Source organism: Danio rerio, chromosome 22 (assembly GCF_052040795.2).
Source record: "Danio rerio strain M-AB ecotype USA chromosome 22, GRCz13ab, whole genome shotgun sequence".
NCBI lineage: Eukaryota > Metazoa > Chordata > Actinopteri > Cypriniformes > Danionidae > Danio > Danio rerio.
The window spans coordinates 10706815-10730781 of record NC_141042.1 but is presented as its reverse complement, the minus strand read 5'-3'; the positions used below and the strand labels follow the sequence as shown (position 1 = coordinate 10730781).

Genomic DNA, 23967 nt, shown 5'->3' with positions numbered 1-23967 from the left:
AACAGAATGATAGATAAACAGATATACAGATTGATGGAATGATAGTTAGACAGACAGACTCACCGTCCAGATGTTGTCTGTGGAAATGCCCCTTTGGACTCGAATGATGTACTCCTGTTTACAGAGAGAAAAGACATGACGACTGATTACAATCTAGCAAATATACAATCAAAACCAACAACAAACACAATAAAAACCAAAAAACTGGTTCATCAGGTCTTCAGGCCAAAATCACCTCTAAAATCACCAGACTTGTCCAGCCTGACTAGCAGAAACCCGCCCAAACAAACACATCTTTGTTTTGTTTTTTCTTCTTCTTCACAATATTGCCCATTCAAAAGCCCAAAGTCGTGTTGTCACGCATTTGTGGTTTTCTACTGCACAATTTGTGAAGCAAGACCGAATCGGGAAGTGGAAAGATTCTTCAAAACTCCTGCAAAAGCCTCAGACTGACCCTGACGTTTATGGCGGCTTCCTGAAGCTCGAACTTATTAATGTTTGACTCTCCTTCAAGATGTCACCTGATCGTTTCCACACGAGTAAAGCGAGAGCAAAGGCGTTTAATTTCCATCACGCACTACAACACCATTTCATCACTTCAGATGACATCCGTTGAAGGCTATTTTTGCACCTTGTGTTAGATGATGAACCCCCATTCTAACTTCAAGCTTATGAAATACCAATATTCATATAATCAATATTAACTGATGATTGTAGTCTAAATGTTAATGATGTATTATCATTTTCTCATTTAAAGGGCTTTTTTATCTGAGAAACCAGTAATATGTTGTAAAGTTTACACAACACAGAACTGAAAGTGGTTTGCTAGACTGCACTTTCATATGAAATCATCACGAGTAGCGAACAGACGAATAAATGAGAAAGGAAACACTAGTATTTCTTGTGGCTTCGGTTTCACAGCACAGGAAATCTTTCAGCTCTAATGCAAATTAGCATTTCTCAATTCTGTCCGTAAAGCCAACCACACAAAACAGATCCAGACTGATCTAACGTCACATGAAACCTACAGCATAGACAGAATATTTGATTTAAAAACGGCTAATTTAAACCCAGATGCCTTTTATTAACAAAAACATCCCTTTGAACTGTCAAGCATGCTTTATTTAATTATCTTTCTAACTGCTAACTCTTTTGTTATAACTTCATTCCAAGTTTAAATGCTTATGAAATATTTAAACTGTACTGTTTATCACCCCAAAAAAGGATTTTAGAGGTTTAGAATATTTACATTTATGGTTCCACTGTTGACAACTGCAAAACTTTAAGGTAAAGTTGGTTTTATATTAGGAAATTTGTTCATTTTTGAAAAGTGGCAAGGTAATCTATGAATATTCGGTCAGAAATCGGATGCAAGTATGACTTCAAAACAACATTAGCATATTCAATTAACTGTAAACAATGCTGTACTTTGATAGCCATATGATTTCTCTATTTCAATTACTTTTCTATATTTACATTAAGAAGGTGAAAGTCCAAATGTGCAAACATAAAACCAACTTTACCTCAGTATCTGCAACACCGCATTAAACAAAACGCGATTTTTTACACATCAATTACGATTAATCTGATATAAATCGACCAATAATCGATAAATATTAACGTGGGACGTCTTAAAACGCAACATAATTCTGAAGACTTCCATTCAAACCTGATTTACAGTCAGTTAACGCGTATTTGTAATCGATCCAAAACCGAATCTCATCATAAGCACCGATCGGCGGGGCTCCGGTGACGGCTGTGTCTGTTTACCGTGTGCGACTGTAAACTCTGGCTGGCTTCGATCACGGCGCTCAACGGCACGGTGTCGTCCAGCGGCGGCTTCCTCCCGGACAACGGCTGCGGCTGCTGCTCCATGAACGCCATCCCGAATCAAAACAACAGCAATACGGCCCCCCGGTTCGACAGGGCTCGGTAACCGAGAGCCCACCCCGGTCAGAAATGGGACGTGACGGTAAAGCGAGAGCGTCTGTGCTGCTTGTGACAACGTGGGAGAAACGAATCAGAAACTGCCAGTAAATGTGACGTAGATGTTTTCGCGGAGACGAGCGCGTCCACTCTGTAGTGCGCACACTCGAGAGTGGATGTGAATGACGCCGCAGTTTTGTTATGCGTTACTACTAGTTCAACTATTGACTTTTGATAAAGTTATTAATCTATTTTGTTGACTAGGTTTCATATTCATAAGTGTACATTTTATAACTAAAAAACGGTTTTACAGCGTTTTATAAAAAGAAAAAAAATACTTGTCAACAGTAGACATAGAAATGCTATTTAAACTGTCCATTTGAGTTGAAAACATTTTATTTCGTTATTATGTTTTTGTTATTATTGTTTGTTTTGTTTTCATTTATGCATTTATTTATTTTACTCTACTGTTATTATACTTTCTATCACCCTGGGCATATATCCTCATGCATCTACTACAAAGAAACTATACATTTTTTGAGATTCCCTGTTATTTTAAACAATATTTATTTTTAATAGGTTGTTTATATGCATTGCTCGTGTTCTTGCAATGAAAATAAAAAAGTAAGTGACGTGCCATGTTTTGAGAAGTACAGTCAAACAGGAAGCTCGTAAAGCTCACGGCTAAATTCAGTCATATTTCTTCATGTCAGGTCCAGTGTACAATGAAACTTTACGAAGTTAAAAATAACCTATCTGCAATGTCATTTATATGCACGTTGTTGAACATTTTCGTTTGGAGTTTGTAACACAAGCTTTGCACCATTGCAAACCTGCTAGCACTGAAGGTAAGTGTTGACAAGGGAAGATCATGTGACTGTTAAGAGTAACGTGTGACCTAATGTTAACATGACCCGCAGAAACATCTTGTCTGTGTATTTTCTTAGCAAAAAATCGCGTACCCAACATCGCAAAAACACAACTTTGAGTTTTATTTCTTTATTTAGAGGTAAAAGCGTCAAATTAATGGATTGAGGACGAAGAGAGTGAAGAACTTGCAGTGTTTTGCTTCACAACAATCTCATATCAGGAGCCACAGGTATTAATTGGATGTTGTTTGTATGTTTTCTTTACTCTAAAAGCGTTTGTACCCAGTTTACTTACATTTTATGAATTACTAAGGGCAACAGTTCCAGCTTAAACTTTTCTTTTGTTTTATAAAAAAAAGTCACCTGCACCTAGAATTCCTTAAGGTGAGTAAATTAATCTCAGATTTTATATTTTGGATAACCGAGCCATTTAAAACATATTTTTCATGTAAACATTTTGTTTTACTGTGACTGTAAAATTGTTATTATAAATTCCGGGTTCATACACACTTTACTATTAAAATTTGATGACTTTTCCAGGACTATTTCATAAAGCATACGTATACTTGGGTAATAAAAAAAAAATGCATGTTCAAATTTATTACAGCATTTCATAAAACAAGCAACAATCTATTTAGTTTCAATTAATTTTTATATCTATGTAAAATTTATTTAGATACTGCTTACAGACACAGCACTAATAATGTGAGAGCATGCTTTAAGAAAAAAAAAGAAAAGAAGGACAACTAACCCATTTTCAAGCATACAGATATTTCTTCCACTAATTTCCATGACTTTCACAAACCTTTTCCAGGCCTGGAAGATGCCATGTCAAAATTTCTTGACTTTTCCAGGTTTTCCATGACCGTATGAACCCTGTAAATAACTGTTTGAAGAGATCTGAAAATAATCTCCTTGTTTAAATTGGACACACAAAGTTATTTACCACACCAAAGAGCTAATATATTTAATCACTTAAAGTTTATTTAAACTTTAACCCAAAACCAAAATGAACATTAAATCTCTGAGCAAGAACAAAAATAATCAAAGAAGGAACATTAAACTCCTGGCAGCACAGCAAAACTCAAAATTCCTCATGCTTGTTGTTGGTTCTGCGGCATCATGACCATGACCTCTCCCTCCATGACCACTTTGTCTTTGGCAGCGCAGGAAACAGAAATAAAAGCGAAGGACATTTTGATCTTTTTGACCTTTGCTTCCGCCACAACCTCCTCTCCGATGAAGAGCGGCGCTGGGAAGCGTATTTCCTGGTAGAGAAACACGCAGCCTTTACCGGGTAACTTTGTCCCGAGAACTGCTGAGATCAGACCATTAATCAGCACTCCGTGAACAATGGGGGTCTCAAAAGAGGTGGTTTTGGCGTACTCCGGGTCGACATGGAGAGGATTTGTGTCCCCTGTCAGCTCAGCAAAAAGTGCAACGTCTCTGGCACTGAATGTTTTGCTTAGCGAGGCCTGTTCACCGACGTAAAGCGACCTGTGCCCTGTTGTGGAGGATGCAGGAACCGTCAGTGCTGAATTGACAACATGGTACACAGTTCTGCTGAAAATCCTTCTTCTTAAAAGAAAAGTCATTTTTTCCCCCTAAAGTATTTTTATGTAGGCCCACCTCACCGATCTCCAAACTGCAGCTCACGACTATTCCCGGACAATGCTAACAAAAACGGTGACACCTGCAATCATAGAAAAAAGAAAGTTAGATGTCTGCAATGTGAAGTTTAGTGGGGTTCAGTACAAAAAAAAAAAAAAAAGCGAGATAAGCAGCCCTCCACTGTAAACGCCCATCTGCAATCTGACGCACATTGCAAAGTAAACAGTTTGGCTGACAGAATGCCAATGGTCAGATTAAAATTACGTCGATTCACTCCTGGCAGGAATGCAATTGATCCCTTAAGCACATTACTGACATCTAGTGCCTATTAAAAGAGTGCAAATGAAGGTATAAGTCCAAAGTCGGTCCTGGAGGGCCGATATCCTGCATAGTTTAGCTCTAACTTCCTTGAACACACCTGCCTGGAAGTATTTAGTATACCTAGAAAGAGCTTGATTAGCTGGTTCAGGTGTGTTTAAGTGGGGTTGGAACTAAAATATGGAGGACACCAGCTCTATACAGGGTATATGCAGGGATCCTAAAGGTAGTTTCAAAAGCTTTTTAAGATTTTTTAAAGACCTTCTCTGAAAATGTTAAGACCTCATCGTCAGTTCTAATCAGTATCAAACCTTTAACTCAATAGATATATAAATAGTTGTTAATAAACAGTTGTAGTTAAATAAATCAAAGGAGCACAACCATGCAACAGAACCCAGAAGAAAAAGCTTGAAAGAATAAATTAAGCGGTTGTTTTCAGCGGCAGGTTTAAGCCACTGTTTAAACTCGTCTTTCTCCAACTAGGAATGCACAAACTTGCATTTCTCCATCTTTCCACCTGTTTCGCTCCATGGTTTCACTACGTGGAGATCAAGAACGATGTGGAAAACCCACCTGTGTGACTCTGAATGCGCATGCCTCATTTTGATAGGATCCCAGTAAGGTTAAAGCACTCCACAGTTTCACCAGCCCGCTAAGATGAGGAAACAACGGAATATTAACACTGAAAATCATTAGAGAAACAAAATAAGACAAATCCATAACTCTCTTTGCTAATGAAAAATAAATGGTTTAATCTGTGTTTGAAAGACCAATCTCAACAGAATGCAAACAGTCCTAAAATCAAGCCCAGAGGGACACCCTAAATTTATTGAGGTCATAGGGCTGGGCGATTTGGCCTAAAATGAAAATCTCGATTAATTCAATTTTAACTCGATTATGAGTAATGAACGATTATTTTATTTATTTATTTTATTCTTTTGCACTCAGTTCACTAACAGGCTTGGTACAGTAAACATGCTCGCATTTTAGTGATATATAAGTGAGAGATTTTTGAATGAACGGGGCATTACTTGATTTTAACTGAAGTAAAGACACACTATCTACTATCTATCAATATTTATTGAACATCTATGTTGAACAGCTAAAATTAAAAAGCACATTGCCTAAAACCAAGTCACTTTTTTCTTATAAAAAGTACAAATAAATAATACATTTGGAAACAAAGTTTCAGTGTTTTTTATAGTAAAAGTTGAAAATAAGCAGTGTTTCCTCTAAATAAAAGGTAATCCTTTATTCTGATGGTCCATTTGAGTATTAATAGACCATCTGCTTAATATCTGCTGATACTACTCCTTCAAAAGACATTTACCTGACTATAAGAAACTTTGCAAGCACATGTCAACTTACCCTAATCCCAACCTAACAGTCTACTTATAATCTAATGAGAATTAGTTGGCATGTAGATGCAGTGAAACTTAAATTCAACAAACGGACCATCAAAATAAAGTAAACAAATAAAATACCTTGCATATCCTCAAGGTATCTCTAGCGCAGCTTCCAGTCATCGTCAATGTAGCGCAAAGTAAAGCTCAAGAATATGTCTATCGTCCTACTTGACCAGAGATCAAATTTGGTGCAAAGTAGCAGCAGAAGTATAAATTAGCCTTATCCTTGCTGATTTATACTTTTGTGTCAAGTGATCGCCTTGACCCACGTTGTGCATTGCTCTCCGCGCCACCCACGTTTGTTACCACTATTAAGCTGACCAATCACACAGCTTGTGCTATGCGACGTGCAATTAAATTTTTTGAGAGGTATGCATCAGCCACAACATGACCATGCAAAGGCAGCGCTGGACTATACGTTTTGGCTCCACAAATAAACCAGCAATAAAGTAGCGGGACCGCATGACTCCACACAAGATAGGAAAGTAATTAAAAAAAAAACAGACCTGGAAAAATGAGATCGATTATAGGTTCTGACTGTCGATTTTGATTATTTCTCGATTAATCGCCCAGCCCTATGAGGTAAAGTTGGTTTTATATTCATACATTAGTTCAGTGTCAACTATATCGTTTACCGATAACGTAACATAATATTCGGCATTAAATTGCATGTAAGAATGACTTCAAAACAACATTAGCACTATTTAATTGACTGTACCTTGCAAGTCATTGGCTGCTAATATGATTTCCCTATTTAGAGTTTGCAAAGCATGCTTTTTTAAAAGTATTAAGGAAAAGTCTGAATGTGTAAATTTAAAACCAACTTTACCTCAATCCTAAATTTTTCTTTGTTCATAAACAGATTTGTGATTCCAGCAAAAATGTTCACTCAACTCTTTGGCTTAAATTTTAAAGGATTGCTCTAGGACAGTGGTTCTGGTACACGGAAAAATACTGAATATCGACAGAAGAATAAACAACACACTTTTAACCCTTTGATGCGAACGATTACACTGATGTGAGCAGCACCAGCTGTTCCCTGAAGCGTACGATCACGTAGAATGTTTACTTTAGTGCATCGTGTCATCAGATGCTAAAAATCAACCCGTTTTGGCGCAGAGCCAGAGAAAGAGGCATGCGGCGCTTGCGGAGCAGATACACTCTAGAAGTGCATTTGCAGGCCAGTGCTGTTGTGTTGGCATTTCAGTTGCTGCAAACTCAGGATTATTAATTAATTATCACAAATGTGTTAAACGTTTGTTCGTAGTTGTGTAAAATAATGCGTGTTTTCGATATATATATAAAGTTATTCGTTTTGTAAAGCAGCGTGGCTTTCGATTAATTTGTTCCCTCAGACTTAGGCTAATTTTTCTGGATGCGATTCAAATGTCGCGGGACACAGAACATAGACTCAGGCAACTTTGCCATGCTTAAAGCTTGGAGCTAGAATATTGCCTAATTAAATTTAGTCTCTGTGTGCGGTTAACTCCACGGTCCACTTAAGATGAGAACTCAAATCATGGAAATTCCACAAGTATGAAGGAATAAATCACAAATGAATTGGTCAAGCAGTGCATTTATGCATATTATCACTCCCTTTTCTGACAAATGTACTGTAAAGCAAAAGCAGATCTAATTTCTAATTTAAATATGTAATTCCAAATCATTTATTTTAAAATACAAGTTAATGTTTAGAAATACAAATAGGTCATGTGTACATGCAACATAATTCAAAATTTATAAAAAAAGGTTTATATATGAATAATATATGTGATGGCATATAGCCTATATTTATGAGGTCCAAGCAACATTTTCAGGTTTTTATGAACAGGTTACTATTTGGTAATACTTTACATTTAAGTACTGCAGTTTTCTTTTTACTTTAAAAACAGTAGCCTACCATTTTTAATTAACATTTAAAAGCACATTTTAAACGTTTACTTTTTATTTTGTTTGTTTTGTTTTTTACCTATAAGCACAGTACAGTGTTAATGTTCAAACTATTTATAATGTTTAAAGTGGCTGACAATAATAAATATTCTTAATAATAGGAATTAATCGGTCACGTCATTATGGTGGTACTTAGAGAGACCATTTTTTTCTGAGGTGGTACTTGATGAAAAAAAGTTTGGGAACCACTGTTCTAGGAGCATGCTGTACCTGTTGTATACTCGTAGTATACCGGTCAACTCCTTTGGATCAAACTTTAGCAGATCAAATGGAAAAGAAGCGCCAATCTGCCGTACAGAAAAAAATATACATATGAGATACATATCAGAATCAGTATGACAACAAAATATATTAAATCATATGTTCAAATTACATCACTGGTACATTAAATCTTTATAGAAACAGAAATACTATGTGCTCACCTCGCCATACAAGTCCTTAACGCCACTGATAATCAATTGCTTGAACTGTGCATCAGAAATATTTCGGTTTTCTTTCTCCAAAACTCTAAAAATAAAATAATAATAAACAAAGCTCTGATGGTTCATCTATTTTATATGTTCACTAGTTACAAAATGCATAAAATTGATCAGATCAGAACTGACCTGTTCCACTTACAAAGATATCTTCATATAATGGTAAACTGAAGCATTTTTGTACACATATCGCTCAAACTTTGAGGAATCCTCCATAATTGTAGTCGGACACTGTTCAGTCTGTCAGCACATCTGTTTAAATGAAAAAGGAAATTAATTCATTACTACTCTATTCAAGGTATGTAAATGTAACTGATGTCTGTTTCAGTTGTCTATTCATCACAGTGTTACATGAACAGTAATAAATATAAACCAATGTTTATCAGAAAGCAATGTGGTATTACCATCTAATAAAATGATTATATCATAAAGGTGAATTATTAAAACAACAAACAGTTTTGGGCAGCTCAGTTTTTCGCCTGCGCGGTCTATATTAGCTGTCTTTTCACACTTAAGCTACACAGTTAAAAGTGTTTTGTTGCTTAAAAGTAATGTATACATTAAAATATACAACAAAACAGCTGTTTAGAGATCGAAACACTATTAAACTTACAGAATTACAGCTTATGTTTGTCCTTCATTCACAGCACGCGCAGCGCCATGCGCTTTCTCGTGCTGTCAAATCTCGCGACAATGTTAGGAATGCGGATGCTTGTAGAATCTTACACATATTCTCGCGACACTTCGATTAAAGTCACTAAAACAAGCAAATTCATGTCAATTAAAAAACAACAACACATAATTCCTCGTGAAGTTATGACACACAAGAAGCATAAAAATAAATTAGTTTAGAAACTCCGGATAACTGTTTTATTTAAATGCTGTTTTTAGTTTATTTAAAATAATTATTTAGTTAAAAAATAATTAGTATAGTTGTATCTTATTATAGTCGATTATATAGCGCAAGTGCACAGCACAAACTGTCAAATGAAGAACTATATCCACAGTGTCTTCCGCATCTGTGGTTGTTTGGACTGATGGAGTTGCACAACACTCCTCTGAGACTTTCCTGACTTCCTTGTGAAGCTTCGTTTCACTTTTCTTTCCACAAATTTCTGATTGTGACAAGAGCACGGATGGTTTTATTACCACGTACTATAACCATAAACACAATACGAAGCGTGTTTTAAACGTTTGTCCTATGGTTGGTAAGTTTGTTTCTACATTTGTTTTGATTGTGGCGGTTGTGAGCTGAATGAGCACGCTGTTATGTTCTCAAAGAGCTGAATGCAGTTTTTAACCTTTACATGTGAGGTAGAAAATATGTCTATGTTTTCTACATGTATGCAAACATATAGGAATATAGTACCGTAGTATTTTCGAATACTAGCCTAAATGCCATATATATGTATGGTAATAAAACCATATATAAAAATGACCAAGGTACTGTTTTTGTCCAACATCTAAAAGATTATGTTTATGGACATTATGTTTATTAATTTGATGGACATTTTATGACATACATTAGGATGATATAATATAATATATTCGTTTAAAATTATTTTTTAGTAAGTTATCTAATAGTGTATTCTATCAAATTAGTTTACAAAGTTTTCCTTATTGTACTATGTTTATTTCAAATATATTTATTTCAGTATTAACTATTTTAAATAATTTAAATGAAAATAAAATAGTTTAAAACTTAATTGTTTGTAGTTTGTGTGTGTGTGTGTGTGTGTGTGTGGGTGTTTCCCAGTACTGGGTTGTGGCTGGAAGGGCATTTGCTGCGTAAAAAATATGCTGGAATAGTTGGCGGTTCATTCCGCTGTGGCAACCCCCGATGAATAAAGGGAAATGAATGATTGTATAAAACAGTTTAATTAATAAATTTAATTACATATATCATAGATTTCCCTGCAGGCACAGGACGTCAACATGATGTCATATTGACATTGTGCCCCAACGTCATGGGGATGTTGGATTTTGTTTGGAAATGAAAATTGTGTTGATGTCAGAACCCAATTTCAGGCCGATGTCATTGTCCAATGTCCAACCTAAAATCAACCCAATATCAATGTCTAATCATGCTACACCTTGACGTTGTGTGGTCATTACCACTAGAACCATCTATGAGACGTTGGATTTTGGTCACTTTCCAACACAACCTAAAATCAATCAAAAATCAACGCAATTTGACCACGTTATTGTACGTCAAAATAACGTTGTCCTTAGACGCTGGTTAGACATTGAATTTTAGTCACCTGACATCACGACCTAAATCTACCCAATATTAATGTCTTATGATGTTGTGTGCCTGCTGGGTTTAGTCAGTTATTTTAATTTCATTCAAAAAAAAAAAAAGATTTAAATATATTTGTTTAAATAATAACAATAATAAACTAGATCATATTAATTAATTATTTAAAATAAAATATAGCTTTATTTCAGTCTAATTAAAGTTAACATTAGATTTTACATTCATAGATAGATAGATAGATAGATAGATTTAAATACTAAAATAAAATTATAATAATAAACAAAATAACTTTTTGTTTTTGCTTTCTTTTTAAACAAGCTTTCAAGATTAAAGTATGGCTGCTCTTGATGCCTCTAGAAATGTAACGGAAGGTGAGTTTTGGCATATAATACACTATATCTCTATATCAGACATATACATATTTTAACATATCATCTCTGCTTTTCCAGCGGAGGATGCCGCTCGACTTCTTAGTGACGCCATCAACTCCAGAGACAAAGATGAAGCAACTAAATACCTGAATCAACTTCTGGATCTGAAACTCCCAGTGAGCGTCAAAATAAATCCAGATGCATATTCTCAAGACAACATCAGGTATGTTTTTAGACCAGCTCAATCACACATACAAATGTGTTTTGCTGAAGATGAACTACTATTTACAGCATTTACTATTTTGTTTTGTACTGTGCAATGGCAGATTAAGAGTTGGAGTGGCTGATGCTGAATCAGAACATCACATCCCAATAACAGTGATGGTGCCGGTTTACATGACAATATCCGAGCTGAAGGAAAAGGTAAATAGTGGTGGTGATGGATGTGAGACGGAAATCAAAATTATTTATATACCATGGTTATTTTAGTAAGTGAAAATAAAAACTAAGACCACTGGACAAAAAAACCTTTTCATTAAATGAAATAAAATAAAAATTCCCAATAAATGAAAATAAAGCTAATCGCAGTCACTGAAAACGAACTGAAATAAAAATATACTTATAGCAAAAATAATAATAATTTTCAGAATTCATATGCACTTGTTCTGTTGCGGAAATCTGACCAGCGGCTGTTAATAGAAACACCTGTAGATGGCGCTTTTAAAGAATATTTTTTCCATCATTTGACAAAATATGTAAACTTGGCATTTTTAAAAATCTATTTATTAAACGTTTACTGAAATATCCGGATAGTTTTACAGAGTAATTAAAACAAATATTCCCAAACCTTCCTCTAAAACAAAATGTAATTACAATTACACAAAAAATAAACAAAAATACATAAAAATCTATAAAAATTAAAAAAAAGAATACTGTCAATTATGTACAAAATATGTGTTGATCATTTACATTTATAAATAACCCAAGTAAAAAGTGCACATGTACATCAACCAACTAAAATTTAAATATGTGAATATATTATGTTAAATTTAAATATGTGGATAAACTATAAACGTTATCCACAGATCCAGATACAATATACTAAATTAAATTTACTCTGCAATAAACTTGGCATTTTTAACTACATATATAAACTTTAATATTAAAAGGTTTGTCTGAATTATTAACCTAAAGTTGCATTTGTGTGGTTTCTGTTCAAACTATTATTTTACTTTCATTATTAAACCTATGTCCTAACTACACACAACAAAAGCTGCCTTTTCCATGTTAGCATGAGTTTTTTGACCTAGTAATTCCCGACATTGATGAGCAAAATTTCTATTCAAGAAACAGTTTCTATTTCTGCGATGCCATGGCTGAACAACAGCATAAACTACTATGACAATGATGCCCTCAGGTGCCGATTATGTGCTTTATTCAGTGTTAAATGCACCCAATGTGATTTTAAATACCACTTTATGTGACAGTCACTAAGCATGTACTTTAATGCTGCTAAAGAGGTTTATTATGCAATAATTAGATTATAAGCCTTCCCATTTGGTTGGGAGTGCACTATTCTGCATTTTCCCAGTTGTGTAATCTCTAGTGCGGACAGTCAATTTGTTTGTCAATGGAATCTTGTCACGTGTGTAATTAGGACACATTATAAAATGTTTGAACAACAGTTAATGTAGCCTACAATGTATGCAAGCACTAAACATTGCTTTGCTCTACACTGGACATGTTTTGTAAAAAAAAAGAATTACTAAAACTAAATATATAAAAACTAAATAGAAATAATAAAAATAAACTAAACCTGCTGAACTAACACTAAACTGAAAAGTGAAGCATTACTAAACAGCAGTATTGAAATAAAAAATGTAAAAAGCTATACTATAATCTAATACTTATCACTCATAAATCATCTTTTAGATCAACGGTGACTATGGCTTCCATCCGTCTCTCCAGCGCTGGGTGATCGGGAAGCGTCTCGCCCAGGACAAAGAAACCCTTTATTTTTATGGGATCCGAAACCACGATGATTCTGCCTTCCTCTTCATCCGCTCTGCTCAGTCTGTCAATCTGCGCCGCGAACAAGAGAGAAGAGAGAAAGAGGAGAGGCAGATCGATGGTAATGCATTTATATCTTTAATAAAAATAGAATAAATTATAGTACATTTAAGTCTTGTAAACCACACGTCGTTCTTCATATAGTTATAATGGAGACCATTGAACGTCCTCTTCAACGTCCACCAGAGCGCATCACTAGAGGAAACACTCGCCCTGCTCTACCTCCAAAACCCAAATTTGTATGTCTATCTGTTGTTCCTTATTTATTTATCTATCTGTCTGTCTATCTATCTCTTGTCTGTAGAACTATCTTTTGTCTATGTCTATCATCTTAGTCCATCCTTCTATCTATCCATCACTATATTGATCTCTTTTCTGTCTCTCTATCCATCCATCCAACCAACAGTCCATCCTTCTTTCTGTCTGTTTATCTTTCCGCCTGTCTATCCATCCATCCATCCATCTCTTGTCGGTCTCTATTCATCCATCCAACAGTCCATCCTTCCATTTATCCATCCATCCATCTATCTATCTATCTATCTATCTATCTATCTATCTATCTATCTATCTATCTATCTATCTATCTATCTATCTATCTATCTATCTATCTATCTATCTATCTATCTATCTATCTATCTATCCATCCATCCATCCATCTATCTCTATCTGTCTATCCATCCATCCAGCCATCCATCCATTCATCTCTTGTTGGTCTCTCCATCCATCCATCCAACAGTCCATCTTTCTATTTTTTGTCTCATCTATCTATCTATCTATCTATCTATCTATCTATCTATCTATCTATCTATCTATCTATCTATCTATCTATCTATCTATCTATCTATCTATCTATCTATCTGTCTATCTATCCATCCGTCTATCCATCCATCCATCCATCCATCCATCCATCCATCCATCCATCCATCCATCCATCCATCCATCCATCAATCCATCCTTCCATCTATCTATCCTTCCATCTATCTATCTATCTATCTATCTATCTATCTATCTATCTATCTATCTATCTATCTATCCATCCATCCATCCATCCATCCATCCATCCATCCATCCATCCATCCATCCATCCATCCATCCATCCATCCATCCATCCATCCATCCATCCATCCATCCATCCATCCATCCATCCATCCATCCATCCATCCATCCATCCATCCATCCATCCATCTATCTATCTATCTATCTATCTATCTATCTATCTATCTATCTATCGATCTCATATTCTGTTTATCTAACACTCTGAGACTCTATCTTTTATTATCGATCAATCTTCTGACATACCTATTGTTCTGTTACTCAGTCGATTTGTAGCTTTCTTACTCTCTCTATCCCTCTATTGTTCTGTCTGTAGCTCTGTGTATGTCTCTGTGTAATAATTGTAATAATGTTACTTGGTTTCACAGCTGGATGGTTGGGCTTGTCCTCAGTGCACGTACCTGAATAAACCGACACGTCCAGGTTGTGAGATGTGCAGCACGGCGAGACCCGACAACTATCAGGTGCCGGACTTGTACCAGCCGGACGAGTCTGAAACCAGGAGACTACAGCAGGAGGAACTCGCCAGCCTGCAGTATGAGCAGGTTAGTTGAGGGGGGAAAAAAAAACGCAACATTCTGGAGTACAGTGAACTGTCAGAAGAAACTATGATATGAAAACCACCAAAAAAATTATACAAAAAAACACCAGATTATTTTGTGGAACGATCTCTGAAAGTACCTGATGCTTCGACTTGTTTTTTTGTGATCAACGTTTTATTGTCTTCAGATTAAAAAAATCAGACCTTCAAACAAATAAACAGGGAAGGGGGCGCAACAGACATGTCAGCAATTTTCAATCTGAAACGAGGGGAAAAAAACTTTAAATGGTCATTCCTTTATATAGTCTGAAATGTTGGAAGAAAACATTGCCATCGATCAATATTACTAGCTTTAGCTTTATTAAAGGGCCATGAAACCCCCTCGTTTCAGCAGGGTGTTTTCACACCTCTACTTTGGAAAAAGTCAGAAAAGTGGGCGTGTCCAGCTCTGTTTAGGGGGGAGTGTCGGAGGAAGAAAAGTGGGATGGTGTAAGAGTGTCTATTTGGGCACGCGCGAGCTTCAGAGTCAAAATAGACACACAAACACACAGGAGAAAGTGATGGTGTTTAACCTACATGGACATCTGTAGTCGAATTATTTGCCCAATTATTAAATGTTGGACTTTAACTGCAGTTTGGCTCTTTCATTCAGGGAATTCATTCATGTCCCTCGCGACAAACGATATATTTGATTGGAGGAACTGCTCTAAGCGTGTATTTTTCATGCAATGTTTGATACCGCACGGCGAATGAGAGAAAAAAAAACCTCTGCATTTCCCGGAAACTTAGATGCACACGGCAAGTAGTGTCAGAAAGCCGCGTGTGTTATTCCGGTCACAAAATGCGGTAAAAACCCTACACGAGGTTAAAGTTTGGTTGTGGTGCTAACATGTTTACACTCTGTGCAATAGTTTGTTAGATACGAACAAACTGAATAAACAAAGAGCACTGGTCGCTCACTTACCAAATCTGTAGAGACAGGACAATCACCAGCAACTAGAGCCGCGTCTTTATGAAGAGAATACTACAAGCGAATCCGGATCTCAGCGTTTGCAGATGAGAACAGCTCTCAGGTAAACAATAATCATCCTTAGACACGTAAGTTATTGTTGTTGAGCGTCGCGTACACTGTAATCCACACGTGACTCTGAGCACAGAGAGAAAATGAAAACGAAACTTAACTGCAGCAAACTATAAAAGCAACACTTCACGCTTGTTTTGCCAATACAATGTGGCGTCTCTGCCGTCTAAACACTATGACAGTAATGAATATTAATGAAGTTGCACAATAGAGCGCGCTGATTGGTTTGAACCAAGCCTTACTCATGCATTAATGCATCACACTGTAAGACGTAATAAGACTCACTCTGGCACAGACGCCCAGTCTGCACGCTGGAATACAACGCTATTATGTCATGACCGTGACGCAGCTTCAAAAATTAGTTTCAAACCGGACGTACGAATTTGCTTGAAATGACGCAAAACAACCAATTTACACTTTTTAGTGAAATATAGGTGTCCCAATAGTGTTTTTAGCAGTGTGGGACACATATACGACTGTCAACAGCTCAAAAAATGTGTTTTGGTGTTTCGTGACCCTTTAATTAGTGCTATTGTACCTTCACAAGTCACTACTTTAAAGAAGCTATGAATCCAAAATGTTTTTGCACACATAGTAAACCAGTTTTGTACGATTGCCTTCTTTGCAGCAGTCAGACCAGCATACAACATTCTCTTCTTTAATGTACTTATACAGATTAGAATCATTATTGAGAAGACATAAACAAGGATTAGACACATAATCAGCTTGTAGTGAAAATGACAAAACATAATTCACATGAGACCACAGGTCGTCAAGACAATTGGACATTCCCAAACATATGGAGAAAAGTACCTGAAGATACAGAGTTCCAGATATGACCATTGTAGTTCGACTGCAGTTTCATCCTTAGAACTCCTCAGTAATGGGCATGATGGAGCAAAGCAGGAGAGAAAGCAAGCAACTGTCAGAAGCTCATTGTGACTGAGGTTGCTTATTTAAAAATTTAGACACACACATTCCTACTTTGAATGGACAGAAAATGTCCTCGGGAATTGGAGCATTCGAAAGTCGTGCCTATTAGTGTCTGATAGCCATGTGAATCTATGTTATACTTTAAATCCGAAAGATGAAAACAGGGGGTAATGCTCTAAGTTAGCCAGTTAGTCCATACAATTAAAGCTAACAGATGCTAACATTGTCTTACTTGATGTTCAATTCAGATAAATATATAAAAAAATTTAGTCGAGGGTTTAGTCGTTTAGTAGTGCAAGTGTGCTTATTCTTGCGATTGTTTTAGAACTTCCGATTGAGTTGCCTGTGGGAATAATGAATAGAAATAATAACGGAAAACAGTCAAACCGCTTGCTCTACAAACAAGTGTGTTTATGACTATACATAAAAAGTAGAATAATATAAAAAGTAGAATATTATAAGAAGAAAATATTAGTTTGCAACATCAAGCCGCATAACAAGCTGTTTTTGATGTCGAAAAATTGATGGAAGTGAATTAGATCGGAAGTCCAATGGCCAATGGAAGATTCCAATGGCTGCGCTCTCACGTACGTCAAGAATAAGGTCAATACTCTGTCCACTTGTTACTTAATACTGTGCTAACTGTTGTCCACTGTTAGCTTAAAAAGTACCAATCAAGAAAACGTAACATGTGGCTTTGTCAATTTGCATAGTCTCTGTTACAAGAGGAAGAAAGAAATTTCCTTGAACGGCAGAGGAATTACGAAGAACTCCTGCAAACAGATGCACACAGCCTGGTGGGAAACACAGATCAGCTGGAGTGCGCCATTTGTTTTGGCACCATCATGCCAGGAGAGGGCGCCGTTTTAAGAGAGTGCCTTCATAGCTTCTGCAGGTGATTTAAACACTGTTTATTTAATATAAATGGAAATACCTACAAATCTGACAACAATTTCTCAACTGTATCTCCTACAGGGACTGTCTGAAAGGGACCGTAGTGAACTGCCTGGACGCTGAGGTTTGTTGTCCTTATGGAGACAACGCTTATGCCTGTAACTGCAAACTCCAAGATCGAGAGATCAAATCTGTAAGATCATCAATGTGTTATTTAGCTTTATGCTATACAAATGCTTGATTCTGATTGGCTAATGAATATTCTGAATTGTTTTCAGATAAATGCACAGCTAATGTAGTTCCAGGCTGATTTTGCCTGAATTAGAGTTCTATATCAAACTGAATAACAGCCTCCAAATGTTAAAAATCAAATGAAAATGAAAATCATTTGGATGACATTTGTATGAAAATAGCCAAACAACATCTAAGCCAAGCTGTTTCCATCTAAAAATGAAAATTAGATTTACATGCGAACCTAGAATACCGCATAAAACATTCACAAATAAAGCATCGTTTTCATCTAAGGAGTCAAAGAGAACAAAATCATCAGTTCCTGATAAATATGGCGGCAAATATCAAAAGGAAAAATAACATTTTCTGTTGTAGGAGAAGCCACTGTGGGCCGTTATTCTTCTATAATATATTACTTGAGCTTGAAAAGATGAATACAAAATGCAATGACAGTTCGGTAATAATAGTTCGGTAATGACAGTTCGGTAGTACTAGTTTGGTAACAACAGTTTCGTAATAATAGTTCGGCAAGTACAGTTTGGTAATAATAGTTTGCCAATGACAGTTCGGTAATAATATTTCGACAATGACAGTTCAGTAATAATAGTTTGGCAAGGACAGTTTCGTAATAATCGTTCGGCAATGACAGTTCGTTATTAATAGTTCGACAGTGACAGTTCGGTAATAATAGTTCGGCAATGACAGTTTCGTAATTATAGTTCGACAATGACAGTTCAGTAATAATAGTTTGGCAGGGACAGTTTCGTAATAATCGTTCAGCAATGACAGTGCGTTATTAATAGTTCGACAGTGACAGTTCGGTAATAATAGTTCGGCAATGACAGTTTCGTAATTATAGTTCGGCAATGACAGTTCGGTAATAATAGTTCGGCTAGGACAGTTTCGTAATAATAGTTCGGCAAGGACAGTTTCGTAAAAATAGTTCGGCAATGACAGTTCGGTAATAATAGTTCGGCTAGGACAGTTTCGTAATAATAGTTCGGCAAGGACAGTTTCGTAAAAATAGTTCGGCAATGACAGTTCGGTAATAATAGTTTGACAATGACAGTTTGGTAATAATAGTTAGACAATGACAGTTCGGTAATAATAGTTCGGTAATGACAGTTCGGTAATAATAGTTCGACAATGACAGTTCGGTAATAATAGTTCGACAATGACAGTTTGGTAATAATAGTTCGACAATGACAGTTTGGTAATAATAGTTCGACAATGACAGTTTGGTAATAATAGTTAGACAATGACAGTTCGGTAATAATAGTTCGGTAATGACAGTTCGGTAATAATAGTTCGACAATGACAGTTCGGTAATAATAGTTCGACAATGACAGTTTGGTAATAATAGTTCGACAATGACAGTTTGGTAATAATAGTTCGTCAATGACAGTTTGGTAATAATAGTTCGACAATGACAGTTTGGTAATAATAGTTCGACAATGACAGTTTGGTAATAATAGTTCGACAATGACAGTTTGGTAATAATAGCTAGACAATGACAGTTTGGTAATAATAGTTCGACAATGACAGTTTGGTAATAATAGTTCGACAATGACAGTTTGGTAATAATAGTTCGACAATGACAGTTTGGTAATAATAGCTAGACAATGACAGTTTGGTAATAATAGTTCGACAATGACAGTTTGGTAATAATAGTTAGACAATGACAGTTTGGTAATAATAGTTCGACAATGACAGTTCGGTAATAATAGTTCGACAATGACAGTTCGGTAATAATAGTTCGACAATGACAGTTTGGTAATAATAGTTCGACAATGACAGTTTGGTAATAATAGTTCGACAATGACAGTTTGGTAATAATATCAAACTACTTTTGATGACCGACTTCACCTAAAGTATTTTAGAACAACCAATACAACATTTCAGATATTGCGCAACGCGGTCCGTTTGCTAGTTTGTCTATTAATCTTGCCCTGTTGTGGCCATTTTTATCGTCAAAGGATCTCTTAAAACAAAATCAATTTTGACTTTATTAATGCGCATATCGGAATTTTTTTCGGTAAATGTGTTTCCATTGTAGTTTATACCGGTTTTTTATGCGCATTTTCAAAAATTTTCACATCTTAGAATTGTCATTGAGCATCTTTTTATGCTATATTTCAAAATTTGCATAAACATAGGTAGATGGAAACATAGGCTGTGTTCTAAATCTCATACTTCCCTACTATATAGTACGCAATAAACAGTATGTGAACAGAGTAGTACATACTAATTCATAGTATTCAAAAAAACAGTAGGAATGAAGTACTCTGATGACCTACTACTTCCACCGAGAATCTGTGGTGTGCATACAAACGGACGCTACGATATCCCATGATGCCATGCGAGAGAATTCTTGAATGGGAGCCAAGCGACGCAACTGAAGCTGGCAGGTCACTTGATTATGACAAACGGTGGATGTAGTACCTCCGAATCACAGTATTTCTGCTCAGATTTATACTATATAGGTACTTTTCTAACGATCATGTAGTAAATTTTAATTCAAATGTAGCACCTATTTGAGTGGTAGGTGATTTTGGACACAGCCATAGCTAGTGCCTTAGACGTGGAAACCATAGTACAAGCAGAATAACTTACTCCTAATCGTTGAATTATTCAAAAATAACGCACACCTGAAGTTATTTATTACTTTTCTTATAAATCAGTGGCCCATCGTCAATTATTGTTTTTTCTACCAGCTTCTCACTCAGGACGAGTACCAAAAATTCCTAGAACTGCGGCTGAATATCGCTGAGTCCCGCAGTGAGAACAGTTACCATTGCAAAACCCCGGACTGCGCTGGCTGGTGCATCTTCGAAGATGACGTGAACGAATTTAAGTGCGACATCTGCAATGAGACCAACTGCCTCCTCTGCAAGGTGAACGCAAAGTTTGTTCGCATTTTGTTAACATCTAGTTTTAAAGTGCACATAATGGTGACTATAAAGTCTGTTCGTTTCTGAAGGCTATTCATAAGGGAATGAACTGCAAGGAGTACCAGGACGACCTACGTGTGAGAGCGCAGAACGATGAAGCGGCTCGGCAGACCACAGAGATGCTGGATGTGGGTGAAATTTAGTTTTTGAATTTTTTTATTTTTTACTGATAAACAAATGGAAATATATATATATATATATATATATATATATATATATATATATATATATATATATATATATATATATATATATTTTTTTTTTTTTTTTTTTTTTTTAAGTTAAACATTGACATTTTTGAAAATAAAAGAGCACCCACTAGGGGTGAAAACTGTATTTTACTTGCTTTAGATGCACTGAAAATTTAGTTTTAGTTTGGCTTTTTTATTTTAAATGTTGAAGTTTTCGAGCGCCCTCTGGGGGTGGAAATTGTTTCATTTGCTTTTGATTTGCTGAAACAAAATAATTTGTAGGAGTCATTTGTTTGGTAAATCAAACTACGTTGGTAATGCTGAGTTGATTCGTATTAGTCGGTTGTTCAGGAATCACACTATTGGCTGTTGTGTGATTTATTCAGTGAAATGAAATGATTCAAATGAGTCGATTTGTTCAGAAAACAGACAGCATTGTGATTCATCAAGGTCCCTTTTTTAAGAATCTTTTTATGGGGGGAAATCAAACTACATTTGGTTAAACTAAATTTATTCTTTAAAAGAAGGTGATTTATAAGAATAATTTATTTGTCTATTGGTTTTATATTTGTCAGGTAATCAGACTAGTTTGGTTATGTTTGAATCTCTAAAAAGAGTAATTCATAAGAATCAATTGTTTGGAAATTTGACTTGTTTTAGAATTTAAAATGTGTTTGATTCACTAAAGACAGTTGACTCATTATTTGAATCAAACTCCATTAGTTGCTCTATTTGATTCACAAAATAAGAATCAAATTCATATAACGTACCAAATCCGCAGTTTCATATTCAACATTCAGCAGAATCATTTCTACAATTAAGAAAAAAAAGCGAAAATTTTAAAGGAGCGTTTTGTTCAGGAATCACACTACATTCATCACTGCATGAGTTTGATTCACTGAAGCAGATGAATCATAAGAGTCATTAGTTAAAGAATCAGACTACGTTGGTCTCATTGTACATAGTTGATGCAATATAAAGAATCGGCAAATAAATATTAAGTTACCTTTTGACTGTTGTCCTATTCCAGCAACTGCTAAAGAATGGCGAGGCGATGAACTGTCCCAAATGTCAGGTGATCGTCCAGAAGAAAGACGGCTGTGACTGGATCTGTTGTCTAATGTGCAAAACCGAGATCTGCTGGGTGACCAAACAAGCCCGATGGGGACCTTTGGTATACTATATACACACATCAGACAAATACATTATATAAACCATATATACATACGTAGCTGCTTGTTAAGTATGACGTCACGCGAAACGGCTTCCGGGTCCAATCGCTCTATATAACTGTATTGGGAGACTCATGAAATGGTAATAATAAACGTTTACAAAGCGATTTAATAGTTTCGAAAATCACAATTGCAATATATATGTCCATGCCTAATATCCAATGGCCAGAAAGTGATGATTTTTTTTATAAATTGTTAAAATTTCAGTATTTGTTATGCAGCAAGCCCAGAGATTGTTGCGTACACTATGACTTTATCTAAAATTAACTTAAATGTGTGATATGAATAAAAAGTGATCATAAACTAATAATTTCTCAACTTAAATGAATGGTGACTTGGACCCGGAAACAGTATTACATACGTCACCACTTAACAAGCGGATAATCATCAAATGGCTCATCTGGACTTGGGTTTATCTCCTCAGGGTGCTGGAGACACATCAGGCGGATGTAAATGTCGAGTAAACGGAGTCCTTTGTCATCCGCAATGCCAGAACTGCCACTAAACACTAGCAAATCGCTAAACGCTACTTCCTCAACAAGCAAAAAAAAAAAATGCTACAACAACATAACACTCCATAATGTGATCAGGTTTGGCCTTTAAAATGATGTATGTTCAAATGTTCACTCTGTCTAGTCTTATAACTGGTGCATCCCAAAAAAAGGGTGTTTGATTGTTTAAAATGTTTATAAAATTAATTGTACATTTACATGACACCATTTGTAACTTAATGTGTTTCGGCGCCATGAAAATGCTAACTTTGGTTTTAAAGTGAACATTATTTTAAAACTATACAATATTTTCATCTCGTTAATTTTGAAAATTCGATTCTGTAAAAAACTGTGATGTCATGTGTTAATATTTGACAGAAAAAAAAAAAGTTACGTGCTAACTAAAGAACCATATGACCTTATGTTTCTGTATATCGCCACCTACTGGTCTGGCATACGAAATACGGCAGTTTTAGTTATTTTAGAGCAGGGAGCTATCGCAAACGTATGTACACAAAATATTTTGTGTTTCTATTATATTTCTGTCATGTAAACGTACCCTAAAAGTATATGAGCTTTAATATACATTTAAAAATGCCTTAAATCACTACTGTTTTCTGCTGAACTCATGCTCTGGGACTTTGTGCAATGAAACCGAAAGAGAAAGAGCTGTATTATGTGGTATATGAATGTTAATTTGAAGGGAATCTGTGCTTAGAATCCAAAGATGTACTTTTTTAAATTAACAAATTATAGCAAAGGATTCAACATGGCGCAAAGGAATCAATCTATTAAAGAACAACAGTTCCATGAAATTGAGAGAAGTTTTATAAAATCCCCAAAATACTTTATTGCATTAATTTTTATTGCTGATATGTGATGCATAATAATCTTGTAGATTTATTTTCTATTTTTTTAAAGCATGTGAATGCATTATAATTCTGTTTACTGATTTCAGCTTGTTTACAATGTTTTATAATCAAATAAAGCTGCTATAAAAAATTAAGTATTAACGTATTGAATGCATTTTTGAATATGCAAAATATGCTCTTGTATTCCCTAAATATTTTCAAATAGAATTTGCTATTATATGTGTGTGTCTGTGTGTATATGTG

The 23967-nt window shown here is 35.5% G+C and overlaps 3 protein-coding genes across 30 annotated transcripts in view; 1 reads left to right on the top strand and 2 right to left on the bottom strand.

Annotated features, from left to right (window-relative positions):
- Positions 1-2022, bottom strand: part of pxk (PX domain containing serine/threonine kinase) — a 33109-nt gene extending 31087 nt beyond the window's left edge. For 9 of the 15 annotated variants that reach the window (XR_015521225.1, XR_015521224.1, XR_015521219.1 and 6 more), the window contains exons 1-2: positions 1771-2022; positions 64-114 (exon numbers count right to left, since the gene is read on the bottom strand). Coding sequence is in view for 4 of the 15 variants with exons in the window: in XM_087302885.1 (XP_087159011.1) it covers positions 64-114; positions 1771-1884 (165 nt within the window). In the remaining 11 variants the exon portion in view is untranslated. 15 annotated transcript variants of the gene reach the window in all.
- A 66-nt stretch (positions 2023-2088) lies between these two features.
- Positions 2089-23854, top strand: rbck1 (RanBP-type and C3HC4-type zinc finger containing 1). Of its 11 annotated transcripts, XM_087302611.1 has the most exons (16): positions 2089-2550; positions 2640-2774; positions 2934-3025; positions 3155-3179; positions 11132-11184; positions 11263-11407; positions 11511-11607; positions 13117-13315; positions 13399-13493; positions 14676-14852; positions 17576-17757; positions 17838-17949; positions 20702-20881; positions 20968-21066; positions 22160-22303; positions 22786-23776. In XM_087302611.1, exons 5-16 carry the CDS (start codon positions 11148-11150, stop codon positions 22864-22866), a joined length of 1548 nt encoding a protein of 515 aa, XP_087158737.1. In that variant the 5' UTR covers positions 2089-2550; positions 2640-2774; positions 2934-3025; positions 3155-3179; positions 11132-11147; the 3' UTR covers positions 22867-23776.
- rpp14 (ribonuclease P/MRP 14 subunit) lies at positions 3429-9260 on the bottom strand. 4 transcript variants are annotated; one of them, NR_144413.1, is given in 7 exon segments: positions 3429-4299; positions 4425-4488; positions 5298-5376; positions 8291-8367; positions 8503-8587; positions 8686-8808; positions 9170-9260. NR_144413.1 is itself a non-coding variant. In XM_087302728.1 (7 exons), exons 2-6 carry the CDS (start codon positions 8770-8772, stop codon positions 4426-4428), a joined length of 378 nt encoding a protein of 125 aa, XP_087158854.1. In that variant the 5' UTR covers positions 8773-8808; positions 9170-9248; the 3' UTR covers positions 3755-4299; position 4425.
- Positions 23855-23967: the final 113 nt, after the last annotated feature.